This window comes from Atractosteus spatula, chromosome 28 (genome assembly GCF_055471065.1).
Source record: "Atractosteus spatula isolate fAtrSpa1 chromosome 28, fAtrSpa1.hap1, whole genome shotgun sequence".
NCBI classification, from domain to species: domain Eukaryota; kingdom Metazoa; phylum Chordata; class Actinopteri; order Semionotiformes; family Lepisosteidae; genus Atractosteus; species Atractosteus spatula.
Window position 1 is genome coordinate 7996166 of NC_142733.1, and position 18394 is coordinate 8014559.

The 18394-nt window shown below is 40.3% G+C and overlaps 1 protein-coding gene across 3 annotated transcripts in view; it reads left to right on the forward strand.

Annotated features, from left to right (window-relative positions):
* Positions 1–18394, forward strand: part of pde4cb (phosphodiesterase 4C, cAMP-specific b) — a 147692-nt gene that overhangs the window by 76894 nt on the left and 52404 nt on the right. The window contains exon 1 of one of the 3 annotated variants that reach the window (XM_088907658.1): positions 10642–10996. The exons of the other annotated variants lie outside the window; for them this stretch is intronic. Coding sequence (XP_088763784.1) covers positions 10917–10996 — 80 coding nt within the window. The 5' untranslated portion in view covers positions 10642–10916. Of the gene's footprint in view, positions 1–10641; positions 10997–18394 lie in introns of those variants that run through there. 3 annotated transcript variants of the gene reach the window in all.

Genomic DNA, 18394 nt, shown 5'->3' on the forward strand with positions numbered 1-18394 from the left:
GTAAGTTCATAAATCAGTTTTTTATCTCTGTAGTTTAAACCTTACCCTAAAATGATTGCTTGTTTGTTTTGTGCATCTGTGCAGTATAAACCTTAAACAATGACTGACTGAGATTAATTGTAGCATAGGAAAATCATGGTTATTGACTTGTTTAGACAAAACTGCTGTTTCTTTATTGCACTCATCCTCACTAAGGATAACTTACTTCCATCCATTTTCTAATCACTTTTCCCAATTCATGGTCTCACAGGAGCCAGCCCCTATCCCAGCAAGTAATGAGCTAAAGGTGGGATACGCCTTGGACAGGACTCCAGTCTATCACAGGGCACACACACAGACACACTCACACCAGGGCCAATTTTCCCAGAAGGCCATTAGCCTATTAGTATGCATTTGGATTGTGGGAGGAAACTGGAGTCCCTTCAGAAAACTCACATAAACACAGGGAGAACATGAAAACTCCATGCAAACAGCATGCTAGGTATGTATTTGAACCCAGGGCCCCTTCACTGCAAGGCAGCAATGCAAAGCACTGCGTCAATATACCACCCTAAACTGAACAGAAAAGATGTTTCTGTTAAAAAAATGATTGATGCTGAATTGCGTCTCCCAAGACATTAGATGAACAGCTCACGATGCTCTGTAGTTGGGAACACACTGAACCTGAAAGCCAGCTTCTGCCTTTTCTATAAATGCTTCATGATTTCATGTAGTTATGCCTGAACTCCGACTTGTCAGGTTGCTCTTGAGATGAGAAGAAGAAGTGAAAAGGAAAAAAGAGAATACAAGCTTTCGTGGTACCTAGGAGAAAGCTACACTAGCCAGGAGAAGGCTCAGCTTCAGATAAATTATTTGCTTTAGTGTCATGGAAGATAAATTAAGCTTTTAGTGTGCAGGGTGGAGAGATAGAAATTAGTCTGCAGCCCTTTTAGGGCTTGAGAGACTTCAGGGCGTTAGCGCTGCTGGAAGATAAACACTTGAGGAAGAAGCTCCCTGAAGTTATGTCAGCAGCAGGGTGTGATTTAATTTTGTTTCCTTCGAAGCACACTGCGCCGTGTCTGTATGAGCAGTTTGTGCTGCGAGCCGTGCGTTGGAGAGCAAGGGCTCTTACAGTGACCTCTGTTGGGAAGAAGCTGAGGTATGCCCAGGGTGCACAGCAGGAGAAACTCTTGCAGATTCTTGCCTTGCAAGTGAGTCTCATTTGTTCGCAGTACACCTGATGCTCATAGGCAGCACTGGGGACCTGATATCTAGTCCCATTGTCTGCTAACTCTCTGTGTTATGGAAAACCTTTCAAAACCAGAAATAATACTTTGTCAGTTTAATAATAATAATAATTGCTTACACTTATATAGCGCTTTTCTGGACACTCCAGTCAAACCGCTTTACAGGTAATGGGGACTCCCCTCAACCACCACCAATGTGCAGCCCCACCTGGATGATGCGACAGCAGCCATAGTGCACTGGAACGCTCACCACACATCAGCTATTAGTGGGGAGGAGAGCAGAGGAATGAATCCAATTCATAGACGGGGATTATTAGGAGGCCATGATTGATAAGGGTAAATGGGAAATGTTGGCCAGGACACCGGGGTTATACCCCTACTCTTTACGAGAAACGCCCTGGGATTTTTAATGACCACAGAAAGTCAGGACCTTGGTTTTACATCTCATCCAAAGGATGGCGCCTGTTTACAGTATAGTGTCCCCGTCACTATACTGGGGCATTAGGACCCACATAGACCGCAGGGTGAGCGCCCCCTGCTGGCCCCACTAACACCTCTTCCAGCAGCAACCTTAGCTTTCTCCCATCCAGGTACTGACCAGGCTCACACCTGCTGAGCTCCAGTGGACTGCCAGTTGTGAGTTGCAGGGTGATATGGCTGCTGGCTAAGTTTACTGGGTGAGTGGATCCCAGGACTGGGGCTAAAGTGAGTCCCATCCTTTGTCATCATAGGAACAAGCTGATTCTGCTGCGTGCCAACCTCTAAATCACTTGAGCTGTGCTATCAATAAACACCCAAAACATCTACACCTCAGTCTTGGAATACCTTGAGAACGGTAAACACAGAGCTGAAAATCCCAACCTCCTTTCCAAGTATTTACTATTTAACTCTCTTCAAAAAGAAAGAAAGCTTTTCTTAATGCTTATTGTGAGCTTTCATTCCAGATGTAATCAAATATCTGAGAGGAGTAATTTCTACAGGAATCTTTTAAGCCGTGCTCTTGGAATAGCAGTGTAGATTTTGGCATTGAGCCTAGCTGGAAGAGGTCGTTTTTTTCCTTTCTGTTTAATGGATCTACCCAAAACAGGACTTTAATCTATTTTGTGGTGCTTTGATGTTACAAGCTATTATGAATATAGCAAGGGATATATACATATTAAACATATGCTGTTCTAATGCAACTTAGATCAACCCACTCTGGTGTTTTTAACCTTAGCACCCTCATGTTATTACTGACATTAGTGGTGTCTGAGTGTGCCCTTTTGAGCAATAGCAGAATTAATTTTATGGCGCCAGTCTGTTCAGAGAGTACCTTTATGGGTTAATTTGTCTCATTGATTGTAGAAGCCTGAACCTCGAGGAAGAGCAAAAGGGATTTATTTCTGTCAAAATGTGGAAAAAGACATCCTTTTGGGTTTTACTGTTGACACTAAAATGCAAAGATATCAAAACTCCACCATCACAGAATGCGTTCATCTCTTTTGTAGGCCAGCATGTTTATCCCTCCAGTTAAGCAAGGTTTTTTTTTATGGAAAATAATAAGGGGAAGAAAAACTACCATTTTTATAAAAGACTGTGTCTCGCGATTGGAACAAAGGGAATTCAGTGACAGGAAGCAACAACTATTAGACAGGCCCATTGCCTTATTCTGCTGTGCAAAAGTCTTAGACATCTTCAGATTGTATTCAAAGCTTTGTGTCATATAAAGTAGTGTTTTCTATGATTCTGATTATTATATAGCTATCTACATATTATTGTATAGGGTCTCCAGCTCTGCCCCTGGAGAGCCTTAGTCCAGCAGAATTTCAAAGTTAGACTTTAAAAGGATTAAATAATTTAACTACGATCAATTAAAAAGGTGATGAGTTCAATTAATTAAGACATCATTTGGAGCAAAAATCAGAATAATCTCCAGCCTTAAAGGATCAGTGTTTCCTTCATTGAGCAAAACATTATTTGCTTAATCTATAAAATGCTTAAACGTTTTTTCTGGTCTTTAAATAATCTGTCATTTAGGTTGAATTATTAGAAAAATTTAGGGCTCTCCAGGATGAAGGTTTGAGATCCTAGCTTTATATTATAACATTATCTGTTATGAATACAGCTTACTTTAGAAGAGAGGAAACCACGCTTGTCATTAATTAATTAATTCAAATTGATCAGAATCCTCAATAACATTGATCAGAACAGCTCAAGATACACACTACGTGGGGAATATGACATGTTTTAGTACTTAATCCATCATATTTACTAGATTTGCTTTACTAAGGAAATCTATTTCATTCATTCCTTTCCATTCATTTAATTGATTTCTCTCTATAAATCCAAAAACCTTAAAGGCTGCTTTTGAACTACAGATCTATCAGGATTAACTGTTATCTCAAATTAAAGGGGCAAAAGTTTAGGCTGAATCTCCCCACAAAATGTGTCATTCTGTTTGAAGACAGAAAAATACTGAAAAGCACAGTATAATGCAAAAGCCTCATCCACAACTGTCGATTACAGTTGTATTAGTGTCCTTCTCTAGCTTGCTCTCTTTCTGCAGCTTTAAATCTCTATAGATCTGCATTTTGCTTGGTGATTTTTTAAAAGAATCTTCTGTGGGTAGAAACAACTCTAGACTTGCAAAACAAATTGGATATTAAAAGGGCATTTTCTAAAATCTCAGAGAAGCATCTTTTTCTGTTTGTCTGTTCTATCTTGTGTGGCATTAAAGTTCCAACAGCCGTTCTACTTTTGCAAGACTTTTGGACTTTCATCAGATCTGTTTCTTTTTAATACCTTAATGCGTACTGTATCCCCAGCAGGCTAGAGCTTACCAGTGCATGAGGAATTCTGCCACAGTGGAGAAAACGGATCACAACCCATTGCCTTTAATCCACACAGTTGCTGGGTTTATTATTGACACTTAATGAACAGCCCACTCATTATCCCATCTCATGAAACACCATCAGCATGATATGTATAGAAGGCTCAATCACTCTGAGTTTTTTAAACCCATGGATATTTAACTAATCCAGTCAATCTACGCGAATAGTGGTTCCTGACACTTTATTTCCTGTGCTATCTTGACTAATCCACAAGTGAATTGAGGCTGTCAAGAAATAAGATAGAGGCAATTGCTGTATATTGATGGCACTGGACATCTGACATAACATCATATCATAAAAGTGGTTTATTTTACCTTGTATGAAACCTTGTGTTGCTATAAATGTTCAAGAGTTTGATTATCTTTTAGCACAGCATTGGAACAGCAGTTTCTTCTGTAAGAAAGGCTTGTATTCCAGAGCTTTAGAATTCCTTAAAGCCCAAGTAACATTAGTCGTAAAGAATTTAAAGGAAAAATCGTAATCAGGAGGATTTATTTAATGATTTTAGGCTCCTTTGAGTTGTTTGTCTTCATTATAAAGTATGGTTCAAGAAATCAATACAAAAGCCAACAATGTTTTTAGTAAATAGATTCACAAATTTAAAGTTCAGTGGAGAAACATTACTATTTAGTAAAAAATTCTGAAAAGCACCTTGATACTGCACTGTGCATCAGGTTGACAAGCTATAGTAACCAGCCTCATGGCTGAAACTTTTAATTGCTCTTATATCTTCTTTCAGTAGATGTGCTTTTCTGAGCCTTCAAAAAGGCACAGCTGTGGGTTTGCTGGACTCCAGAACTCCCAAAATACTGTCACATCACAGTATGCACATCAGTACATCACAAGGACCAATAATGGGTGTGCAGTTGTGTGCTTTAGGCAGCATTCATTGCTCCTCTGTAAATGGGAGCTTCCATTAATTTATCATGGTACCATCAATGGAGCACTGTGCACACTACTGTATATTTGGTTTAGTGGACAAAATCTTATCAGTGCTTGAACAGTGGTGCCAATTGTGGTGAGCTGTCAGAATACTGCACACTGTGCTGTGCTGTGACATCATTCTGTTACTGTTCCTGCTCTCAGGGGAATAACATAATGTAAGCCCTAACAACGGTTGTTCCTTGCACATGTTCACCAAATGAAAAGCACAAGGAGAAGCTTTAAAACAGCAGATGATCGGGTACCCAGGACCTACCCCGGGGGTCTTTTTAAACTTGTTTTTATGGGCTCCGTGAGAATGCTGGAATGTGTACTCTATATGTTACTTGCTCGAATACAGATGTTGTGCCCTTGATGTGAACTGCCCTCCCGCGGTTATGAGAAGACCTTGTTAAGATCCAGCAATTTTGGGGGCTCCCCCCGTGTCTTGGCCAGTAAAGACTGAGCTGAGTCGCTGTGAGTTCCAGCCTGGGCCACGTCATTAGCCAGCCGTGACCTGGCTAATGGTTCACAACTAGCGTGGTTCACAATTGTGGTGGTTCACAATTAGCAGAACACTGGGGGGGTCAGTCATCCAGGCTCTCTGGGATGGCGTTGTGGTTGTGCAGTGTTGAGCTTTGCTAGCTCATAGCGCTGGGGCTCTGGGTTTAATTTCCGAGCCGGGTGCTATCTGTGTGGGGTTTGTTTGGGGTTTCTCCGAGTGCTCCGGTTTCCTCCCACAGTCCTGGTAGGTGAATCGGCTTCTGGGATAACTGGCCCTGGTGTGACGGAGTGTGTATGTCAGACCGTGTCTGTATCTGTGTGTGCCTTGTGATGGACTGCTGTACCCAGAGTGCACCCAGCCAGGGTGTGCCCAGCCTTGTGCTTGCCAGGATAGGCTCCAGCTGTGGTTAAAAGTGGTTAAAAAATGGATGGACGGCTCTTTGTGCTTTCCGATCAACAGCCCTCCAGTCAGTCAACTCTTCTGTCAGGAGCTGTGGAGCTTATAGCCTGTCAAAAGGTTAAAGGCTGAGTGGGTTGTAGCAGAGCATGTATCATTCTTCTTTCTCCCCAATGATGAGATGTGTGGGCATAAAGCAGAAATATCAAAAACTGTTTAAAATGTGGTACCACGTGATTACTCTAAAAACTGCAACACCGCATGCTTGTTACATGGGCTCATATGTGTATTATTTGCATGCATCTGTACAGTACAGTTGCAGAGATACAGTAAATACTGGCACTCACTCAAGCCTATTATCACACAACTCAAAGTTAGTCAATTGTTTATTTAGTGCAATAGTTTGTAAAGCTAGTGTGACAATGATATCTGTACAAAGGTTATTGAACCCTCATTCATGCTGGTATCAGTTAAGATTTCCTGTGAATTAACTGCTTTAAGGCACAGGTAGTGAACACTTACAGTACTTCTCCTCCAGAGTTCTAGAGTTATTTAAGGAAGATTTTAATGCAGTGAGGCTTTATTGCCATATAAGGGGATGAAATGAGAGAAGGGTTCTATTATTAGAGTGTTGTGATTTGCTTTTTTAATATGAAGTGACTGAAGATCTAAGTAAATTAAAATCTGGTGAGTAAAGCAAGAACATTGATTTCACTACAGCCAGTGACAACTTTCCTGTATGGTAAGTCCTTGGTAAGTTGTTACTGTTTGATGTCATTTTATTCTATAGGATCAGTTGATGTAATTGACATTATTAACATGCATATAATCCATTCCTTGTTTCTGTGTATGATGATTAGAAGTCACTAAAGATTTAATGCTTTAAGTTGCCAAAATTTTGCCCAGAAGAATGTCTTTTCCACTTTTGAGAATGATTGTCCACCATTCACAAACTCACTGAAAGTAGACTACTACTACAAGGAAAAACCAGGGGTACAGCACAATCACTAAAGTAGTTTAAAAGTCTTAAAATTCAGTTAGTAATAAACTGCAAAGTGTTAGTTCCTGGAAAGAGAAGCATCGAGCTTAAATGTTTCATCATCGACAAATGGAAGATTGATCATGTTAATGTATTCATGGTTCATTTAATGAAAAAACATTCAAAGAGCTGTGATCAGTGCTTATTATTACTTAGGCAACAGTTTTTAGGAGGCTATGTTGAACACTGTCACTGCCTTTACTTGGTCCCCTTGATGTCAAATCGGTCGCAGGATTTGAGTCTGTCAAGTCTACCTCAATTACTAGTGCTTTGTGAGTTCAGCACATAGAGTGGAGCCTGAGAGCAAGTCTGGATAGCATTTTACCTAATGGCTGACAAGGGGTGCAGATTAAGTATCAGTTATAGCTTCCAGACATCTACGTTCATCGCCCTGACGCTCTCAGCTCCAAAATACAGTGACACTGAGCAGAGACAGTTATTGCCAGTCTTAGTACTCTTAGTCTTAGTAATCTTGGTACTCTTTTACCTCTGGCTAAAAAAAACAGAGCAAGCACATTAAACGATGTACAGTTGTAGATTAAGGTTTGGGCAAAGGTTAGGAAATTGAACAATAAACCATAGTAATTTGAATTTCCTGGTACTGTAGCATGACACCCCACACAAAATATAAGACAATAACAATGTTTTGTGATTGTTGTGGAATTTTCCACCTACTGGAGTTAAACCAGGTCTGCATCTGCACAAACCTCCACACCAATAGCTTTCTTGCAAAAATGTTTTACAAGTCATAGTGTAAAAAAAAACAGAAGAAAAAAAGGTAAAATAAGGGAAGGGGTGATAACAAGAACTCCAGTAATGGCGACACACAGCTGTGAAAACAGTGTATGAAATGTGATTGAACTTGGAATAGTAAGAGGCCCTCTGGGCTCGGGTCTCTCAGCTACCACCAGGGGGCACCGCAAGGCTTTCTGGCTTGGTGCCTGACAGGGAGGTCAGCCAGGTCACAGTGTAACCTCAGTGTTCTCATTACCAGGCTTAACCAAGCAAGCAGGGTCTCCTCTGTCTCTTCAATACAGAAACCAGTTGACGGATCGACAAATTTATGTTTAGTGTCAGTTTCATGCTCTAATGAGCCCATTCGCTGTTGCATGGCTCTGACTCTAGGCTACAGTAATGACGCACAGTATATTGGCTGTAGCAACACACTGGCTAATCCCTGCAAGGGGGTCCACTTTAGTCTGGATTAAAGCCCTTCTTAGCATATAAATCCAGCAACAAAGTAGAACGTCTGATATTGTCCAACCAAGAGCCCTGATCATCACATGGGTCTTCTCACAGTTCTGTGCATACATGAATAGGCTCTGACCAGTTTTTACAATACTAAAATACACATCCTAGCCTACAATGTCTCCTGATAGACTCATACTGTTAAACTTTTACAATTGCTTTTGGAGCATATAATGTACATTACAACCTTTGACTGCTGCGAGAAGCATTGACACATCAGCTTCTTTGTCAGTTTGAGAGATCAAATTAGAGTCAACATCACGTTAAATAATCAAGGAAACACGTGGAAGTTCTCCTCAAACTATCTTATTTATATCTAGTTCTGTTCTTCCTTTAAGTGGTGTTGTATCCAGTTATTTGAAATGTGTTCTTAATTACAATACCTTATTTGCATGCTCTTTTAAGATGAACTCGTGCTTCTAGTTCATATGCAAATGCAAAGTTTGGGGAGTTGTATTTGCTTTCTCTATGTAAAAAACGAATCTGGACTAGATGTGTTGAAGGAGACGTTTTCAGCAGTAGAGTACAGTTGACAAGATTCATACAGCTCCTTTATTTAGAACATCATCAGAAGGATGTAAGTCTGGATTTAAAGAAAGTCCGCTCTGCTAGATTTTAAAAAGAGAGTTCAAGAGATATGCATTTCAAGAACTGAAAGACCTGCCATTCATTATTTTCACTCATACCTCAGAAACAGCTGGAAGCCTTAAGCCGTTAGTCATAAAATGTTACTGTAATCTTAGACATGCTGTGAAGTATAGTACTTATAGCCTGCTTTTAGTGAATAATAAAGAAAAGACTAGCTCATGCAGATTATCATGCATTTTTAGATTGAAAGTAAAGTGCAAATGGAGGGACTGACCCCCTGAAACCTGTCGTGACTATATATCAACTCATGCACCTAATCTCTTAACATGCGCCTTCCGTACATTAATGGTGTGACTGTGTGCTAATTCAGATAATTCTTTATCTGAAGTTAAAAGTTTGCCCATCCAGAACTGAAACATAGAACAATGTGTACGATGTTTATGCACATCACTAAAATGGTGTAGTGTGCATTGCAGTAGAATGAGGTTGTCAACTTTTGGCAGCACCAAGACTCAAACCAGGACAGCAGAAAAATCCTCTGTTTACACAGGGTGTCATGACAAACACACTGAATGTTTTCAGCAGAACTGAATTATCTCAAGCACATGGAACTACTGGTTGGAGTTTTCTAGCTAAAGAAGCTACTATGCTAGGAAAGAGCGCGTTACAAAATCCTTTGGAAAATGTCCCTCCCCCCTTATCAACACAAGCTGACACTACGTGCCGCCTTTATTGAACTTTCGGCTCGACGAGTCTCTGCTCTGTTGGGAAGCTGTCGATCGAGTGTGTCACTCAGGCTGATCCAGTGCAGGCAAGCTGAAGATGACTGCGGTGAACATCGTGCAGCCGGTCTGAAACAAGTCCAGGCAGCTGTGCCCTCATGTTGAGAACAAAATCTGGGAAAAAACAAGCCTAGCCCACCGGTCATGCATGTGCAACCTTCATGAGTCTCACATCTGCTGGCAGCTAAGAGTTAAGCTTCAACTTCTTGCAAAGACCAGGTTGTGATTTGCTTTATTCTCCTGAATTTTCAGTTTAATGTGCGAGACCCTGGATACTTGGGAAACTTGATACGGATTCTGAAATTTCACTCTGGTTAATTACAGATTTCCTGGTTTGCCTGAGGGATTGTCAATAATTCAGCACAAGCTGCAGCAAGAGGTCCTTTTTTGTTGTTACCATTATTTGCATCGCTGCTGCTGTGTCTGTGGACGTCTCCTCCATGCCCTCTCTTTTGAAAGGAAACAAGTCTTTGGGGTAAAGGAATTGCAGAAACCCACTCTGGAAGAACCCTATTAGGAGGGATTATCTGATTTGTTCCTCTATACGGTGCCGGGGGGGAGGGGAGAGGAATTTAGCATTTCCTATTTAGGAATGAATGAAACAGAAGTTCAAGTTTACCTTGCTTGTAGTCTGGTCCTGAGCCAAAGAAAACAAACAGTGAAGTGGCTGTTGATCTAGACTGGCAATAGATGTAACATAACTATCTAGAGATTAATTTAGCTTGATGCCAGAGGCCAGGAAAGATATGTATGGTGTCTGTGTCAACATGAACCAAAGCGGCCTTGTCAAAACCTATAAGAGCCCGACTTTACTCTAGGAATCGGATGTGGGGTTGGGATTTTGCTCATTTCAGCGCTAGTGCACCATAAACTCCAACACCATCGTGCGCAGGTTAAGTTTTGCTTTCCTGATAGTGTCCGGACATAAAAAAGCCTTTGTTTGAAATTCACAAAGAATGCTTTGTTTTTTTTCTGGAATACCAATGTTCAAATGAGCCAGAACATTTGCATGAATACAGCCCCGTGAACCTGTAGCATTTACAACCACCTGCTGGTGCTGCCAGCCATACGAGACCAGCAGCACTTCCCTACCTGCCTTTGAAAAGGATCATCGCAGACCTTGCTTTGGGAGGACGTTTTGGCAGGAGGTCTGCAAGTTCATCTGAACGGGAATTTGGTAACAGGCATTTGAGCTGTCTGGGAGCTACTGAAGCAACATGTGGGACGAGAATGAGCAGGAGATACCGGTGGAAATGCCCTACTGGTCATTAGCAGTCAGCTGCCCAGAGTTCATGAGGGAGCTCAGTTTCTGGAGATACGTTGTGGATCACTAAGATTGTTATGATGAATAGAGACTCCCGCTTTCCCAGAAAAGCCATGCAGTTCAACTACAATTCCATGCGAAGACACTCTTGCATTTGGTATGTAGCACTTCTTTGGCTGAGGAGAGAAACTTTCAAGGCTGTTTTCGCTGTCATTCCTTTGCTGTTGGAAAGTGGAAGTGTGTCATTTGTGCTTTTACATGCTTGGAACAGTTGACTTCACCCTAGTGTTTAGATTGCTGTTCCAGGATCCCAGCATGTATTGTAATGAATGGGGCTCAGAGTGAAGGATACAGCTGCCAAAGTCAGCTATTTACGTCTTGTCATGCCATGTTGCTACAAACAGGGCTGGGAATGCTTACACAATTCATTTTCCCTGAGCTTAAGACACACGATTCCTGAACCCATTTATTTAGTTGTGCTTTGAGCACAAGCAAATAGACATTGATGGTTTCTCATGACAGCATGGAACTAGAGGTTAAACCCAAACTAGAAGAATTCTCTCTGCCAAACCACAGAAAGAAAGACCAAGCATTTACATTTAAGCTTATTAATAGAAACCCATTCATGTGGCCTATATGCCGGTTTTTCACAGAATCTTTAAGGACTATTGATCTAGAGGGCTTAGTCTTCCATTATATGTGTATTATCTAGTTGATGAAATGGTAGGTGTAGCAGAATTTTATGGAAGCTATCCAAAACATTGGTAAGTCATGCCAGTCTTTAAATATTGCCATTCTGTTGCTTTAAATAGTATAATCTTCATCTACACTGATGCAACATGATGAAAAGTGATTGAAAGTAAGAATAACTTGATAGGTTTCAGCTGGGTTCAAAATGATAAAAAGAATGCATTGAAAGTCCTCACAGATCTACAGCTATGTGCTTCTTTCTTCATCCCTACAGAGTACGATCCTATAGTTTTAAGCTCTTGAAGGGCATTGGTTAATTTCATGCTTGACTGACAACAAAAGTCACTGTTACTATGATATTCTAGTAAATCCAAAACTTTGAATATCAAGCAGCTGAAGTGCAGGAGTGCTGCTTTTTTCCAGGTTCAGTGCTTTTGTTTCTTGGTATGTATATTCCACACGTCCGGTGTGATTTCATTATTTTTGAATTCTCACAGACATATGCTTGCTGCCATCGCATCGTTCCTCTAAAGAGAGACAGTATGATCAAGGTGAACTGAGAATGGGATGAAGCTGCCATTGTCAGTAAAGTATCTCTTTATTACGCGATACAATATTATTTCGTAATGCTGAGATACAAATGATCAATTAAGCGTACCAACAATGATGAACAACATTGTGCAATGACAGCACCTAGAAGCTACCAATAGCTCAGCTGGAACTTTCGATTTTGTTTAATTAAATGTTACAATTTTTAACTAATGTGTACATGATCATTATGACCATGAGACACTCAACCTGTCCTTGAACAAGAAAGACAGTACCATGCAATCGATTCCACTGCTTCAAACTGAAAGTCACCTAATCATAATGCAGGTTTTGTATGACATGATTATTATAGAAATTCTGTAATAATTTACTATCTCAGGACAATTTTCTCATCATTCCGAGATACACAGAATATGTTTTTCACTGATGGCAGCAATGTGCTTCTGTTGTATTGCTAGTGAATCTGAATGCTAAAGTTAGAGGCAAAGCAGGTTTCACTTTTGCTTAGGGGGCAAAGGTAAACATTTTCAGCTCAAGAAACGGAAGGGAACCAAGGTGTTTTTCTTGTTCACTCCGTGACCTCACACACTTCCAGTGTTTCTGTTCTGAGCTTTCTGCATCAGATGGCTTCCACTCCCATCTGCCAAATAGCTACTCCAGCAAAAATGCATCCTCCAGTGTTCTTATCTGACTGAAGTGCTTGGATGCTTGCAGGGTAACCATGTTTGTCCTGTATGCAAATGATGTAGTATTAAAGCAAACATTGCATAGGGTTCTACTCCCCTGTCAGCATCTTGTGCGCACACAGAAATGTTGTCAGTGTTCGTGGAAGATGCGCCACAGAAGGTGGGCTCTTGGTTGGTGGTTTGCTCCCACAGTCCAAAAACATACTGGTGGGTTAATTGGCTTCTGGGAAGACTAGCCCTGCTGTTAGTGTGTGTCTCTGTTTGTGTCTGTGTGTCTGCTTTGCCATGGACTGTCCTCCTGAACAGGGTGTACCCCTGCTTTTGCCTGTTGCATGCTGAGATACTAGGCTCTGGCTCCCTGAATTGCAGGCAATATTTCTTGCTTGTGTTGTGTTTTGCACTTGAAGGAAAGCAGAAGATATATACAGTAAATAATAAATGTACCCGGGTAGTAATTGTTTTTGCCTGTGCCGTACCGCAGGCTGTATGAATAAAAATAAATCCATAAAACACTAAGCCTTCATGAAATAGTAAAGTTGCATTTTACACTGAGTTCCTTTTATTTGTAGTCTTGAGATCTGTCCTGGGGTGAACCTCCTAGGAACCTTCTATGGAAATCTATGGGAATCATACAGAGATGTAATCTTCTGCATTTGCATTCTGCAGGAAACATCATCAAGGATTCACGTTAACGATGGGTTTTTAAGCTTCCTTCTTAATGAGAAATCTGTTGGACAAAGTTCAGCCTGTTACTGTAAGAAAGCATCGAACGCATTGGCACACTAATATCTGGCAGGAAATTAGTGTCTTCCTGTTGTTTTTCTGGCATTGTTTGGCATGCTCTTATAGAGTAAGCTTTGTGTTTGGGTACTGTCAGGTACTGTCAGGTGCAGAGTTTATGAGAAGGGGTAAGAAGCAGATTATAAATAGAAGTAGGCATTTCCGAATCAAACTTTTAAGTGCATTGTGGTCAAAGAAGGAGGTGGACAGCATGCAAAGAACATTGGAGATAATAAATATGTCAGACAATTAGCAAATACCTTCACTTTCTTTCGTGAACTTGGTATGCTCCCTATTAAAGCACTTCCTTCACAAGGAAGTGAGGTCTAAAGTTATGAAAAATGCTCAGACAGATAGCTGAAGAAAAGACACATGCAGTTCTAAAAACTGTATCATATCACAAAATACAGCTCATCAAGCAGGTATCACTTGAGTTGGAGGGAAAAAGACATTGGCACAAGAATTAGGCTGGGGAATGTAAAATTTTTCTTTTTAAGAACAGTTTTTAAGGATTTTGACATTTGGTGTCTGTACTTGGCTGTGGAGCGTGTGTAGCATGTGTTTGAAACTTGAATATTTTTCTTTAAGGCAAAAGTGGGTTTTTGGTGCAAGAGATTGAGAAGTTGTTCAAGGTTGTGTTGTGCTGACGAAAGCCTGTGAAATTGGTCTTGATCCTGGTACCCCTGTGATGTCCAAGTTCCTATGCCACTCTAAGCTGCCATGCGAGAAATGGGAAAAATCGTGATCCTGTTCATCTTTAATACAGGCAAAACCTTCTGTAAGGTTCTGTAAGACTAAATCGGAATTATTGTCCTCACCTATTGGCTGCTGTCAACCCTTCTCTTGGCTTTCTCTATAGCAGAATTAAAAATATATATCTCTCATACATTGAACACTCTCTAGCAAAAACAAGAAAAAACAATTAGGGATGTTTCATACTCTGACCGATGTTGTTAAGAACAACACTGCTCGTTTCACTGGTTTTACAAACACAGGCGATGACACAAGCGCTTGAATTAATGAAAGCTTTAGTATGACAAAGTGTGTAACTCCATGGAGAATCCTGTTTATTTTCAGTTGAGTGGAAGTACTTTGATTTCAGCTCTGATAACTAGAAAATGGAAATGCACACTTGGTAAGAGCTGAAACAATGCATTTTTTTTTAAATTTTATCTTTAAACTTTAAATGTAATTGAAACTATTTTAAGCTAACATTGTTCCCAGATCTCTCCATAGTAAAGAAGAAATACAAAGACTATAGGACAACACAGGGAGGCCCCTTTTCACCTGTTGACAAAGTGGGTCCCCTTTTTTATATGTAAAATGCTTTGAGATTCTTTAGAATTAAAAGCTCTTTATAAAAGCTAGGAATGATTATTGTTTCTGAATAGAGAAAATAAACTTTCTAATTTTAATTGGCAAGCAACACAGCTGTCTATTTCATATACCCATGACAGTATGAAATAAATATTTTTATTTTATTCCCCAGTTAGTTTGGTAAATGTAAACGGTGTTATTTTTGTCTCCCGTGGAATGGATGGATTTCGCCTCCCATGGAATGATGGCAATGAAGTTTTGTAGGTGTTTGTCATAAGCTCTCCAAAGCGTGCTAAGGATCGCGGCAGAATTGTAAGGTCTGGTGCTTAATGGGATCATTTCTGTACGTTCCACAATTACTGTCAGTCTGATCTCGGCCCCATTCATTGCAACATCAAAGTTCCTTTGCATGCCCAGTGGCTATCGGAGCCACCTGCGCTGATATCATAATCACATGCACTGAGCATGAGGATCTTCAAAGTAACCTTTGCCCCTTGTTGAGGCTCAAGTTTGGCGCTGCAGGGGGAAAAGTATTTCAATAGCCACGTGTATAGATTCTTCTAGGCCTGGAGGACAACAAATTAATGGAGGTGATTGAAAAGTAGCCCACTGCAATGCCAAGCCTGCAAGAATCTTTAGGAATTAATAATGCTGCTAGTGGGAAACAACATGTAAGAGGGGTATGGAAAAATATTTGGAATTACCTGTTAAATAAAGACGAAAGAAGTCTACCTACAAGTTTACAACAAGTCTACAAAATCTACCTTTTTTTCCCTTTTCTTTTACTGTTTTTCATTTCCATCCGTCCAATTAGTTGTTTGGATTGAGAATGTGTTAGGCCGACATCTTAGCCAGCAAATGCTAAGGAATTGAGGCGCAGAATTGTAACATGCGCAGTAGCAGCATCTCCCTGACTTGGAACCGAGGTTCTGAAATGGATCTGAAGTGCATGGTGCTGTTTTGGAGGTACTACCAACCATGATGCCTTGCTGACAAGGAAAGTCAAGTTAGGTGAGGTGATTGTAGGACATGAGTGTCACTGGCCATTGATCCCAGAGATAAAGCTCACCACTCAGGAAGTCGATATCTCCTGACGTGCTGATTGGTACTGCTTTGTGCGTCAGTACACAGCCCAGAGTTTCAGCATGAATAGCTCGTCCCCAATCACACCATATGCATTGATTACAGCTGCTCCATTTAAAAGGGTATAATCAGTATCTGTCAGAGACTGCTCATCCGCACTGCACCCGCTGAGTTTGACAGAAGGGGCAAAAGGAAAATCATTTTCACCCTTTTGTGACATATGTAAATTTGTGTTTTTGAGAAAAGTGAGTGCTACCATTACCAGACTCCAGAGCAATATTCTACATTATGTGAAAGAGTGACATCTTCTGGCAGCATGCTTACTTTTTTAAAATCTGATATTTTGCAATTTTAATCTTCTATAGACACAGTACAATTTCCAGAGCTTTCAATCCTAATACAAATGATTTCAGTGTATACTTTTTGCTGTGTCAGCTGAGCTCTTCGTTACTTAATTGAATCCATAATTAAAGTAATAATTTGCTTAATCTGTTTTTCAATATTTTCAGCACTGAAGACATTGGAGAATTCAAGTATAAAATAAAATAGAAGTTTTTTACAGTAGGTGCAGTAACAATGAAATTGTCCAAGTATGTCGGTTATTTGTTCTATTAAGTGCTCAATGAATTAACAGACAGCTCGGCTGGTATAATTATAAGTGCACACAAAAGTTGAAAAAAATCAGGATTGGGAAGCCATAGAGCAGATTTTTAGTTTTGCTTAAAGAAACTGGAGAAACAGAGTAAAGATGGTACATCGCAATATTGCATAAACACGTAAACAATGTTTGTACAATGTGTGCAGACACACTCTTCGTAACCGGAAATACTGGGAACACGTTTTATATAACACGCCAGTTGGATTATGTTCTGAAACAGAGAATGGGCCACTCTTGAGAGCCACAAGACCCTCTGGTGTGCATGCTGTCTGTGATTTTAATTCCTTCATACAACTCATTATTCAGAAGGGTCAGAAGTCAAATCATTCATTTCCTCTACAGCCTTATTAGCTGTTCTTTGAAAAGTTCCCAACCATGGGACGCTGAAAGGAGTATATCTTCTAGTACTCTATGATTCTAGATGTGTGATCTCCAAAGGAAAGTGCTTGCCTGTCTTCCTGTCTGTTTGTGCCTTGATTAACAAAAGGGAGCGAGAGCAAAACATGATTTTACTGGCTGACCTAAAAAATCTGATCAAATTAGGCAAAGTAGCATTTCAACAATCTCTCTGACAGGCACATCGCATATTGGCTATATATCACATAGAGCTTCATCAGTGTAGATGTAATATTTTGCTTCTAGCAGATATTTTTTTATCCAAGAGGATAAAGGACTGACTGCACAGTCACATACTTCACAATTCTTTTATTTATATCACGTTTGGCAGGAGCAGAGGATCTGTTCTTCATCACAGACTGTTGTTTGGACTATCTCATTTGTCTGTTCACCTCTCAAGGAGGTTTTGGAAGGGCGCGACACATTTTGTTTGATTTTCATGCATTATTGTGAATTATTTTTAGCAGAAGGTTAAAGGTTTTTCAGGGAACTGACAGAACAGTCTAACATCAGCTAGTGTAAAAACATATAAAGACTAATCACCTGTATATTATCTTTGGCTATCTGGTCTCTTACTGAATTTGTATTCCTTTATGTGTGTGCTTAGTGATTGTGGTTATCTCCTGGCTATCCTAAGGGTTTATTATATTAATATAGTCCAGCACAATCTGAGATCTGCTGATTCAAGCCTTCTTACTTTACCAAAGTCCAGGCTCCACATGATGAGTGGTACAGACTACTCTTGTGTCAAAATGTCTGTGGAGCTTATTGCTGAAATCCATTACAACTGCAACTGCCGACGTATTTAAAGCACCTCTTGAAAAGACGCATCTTTTCAGTGTAGGTTTTGATATCATTTAGTTTCATTTTGGGTATTATTGGGTCAATCTACTCTGCTTTTTTCTCTCCTTCTTTTTACGTGTTCTGTCTGTTATGTGTAAATTATTGTAGAGCACTTTGGGATTCTTTTAAAAGAGCTTCTAAATAAAATTGTATAATTATCTCATGTTTGTTATATGCCCTGTTCAACAAGTGACAATGGCTGCTGGAAGTATTCCAAGGGTAAATATAAGACGGGAGTTTGGTGGGGAAATAGATGTTACACAGGCTTTTCCAATAGGCTTTGGAGACTTGTGCAATGCTGAATGTCTTCCCCTTGCACAGAACCTCAGCTGTCATGCTTGAGGAAGCTTTCAGATGCTGTTGTTTCAGGAACGAGTCGCCAGGAACCAGACAAAGGCAGAGAGGTATTTAGAATGCATGTAACAAAATGCGGAATTGAGTGAGAAATGCAAAGGCAGATAAATTCTAGTAACATGATCGGCCCTCTCTCAAGCACTCCACACTAGAAATGGGTTCTTGATGTGTACTGTTGCCGCGAGTGCCTCAAAGTGTT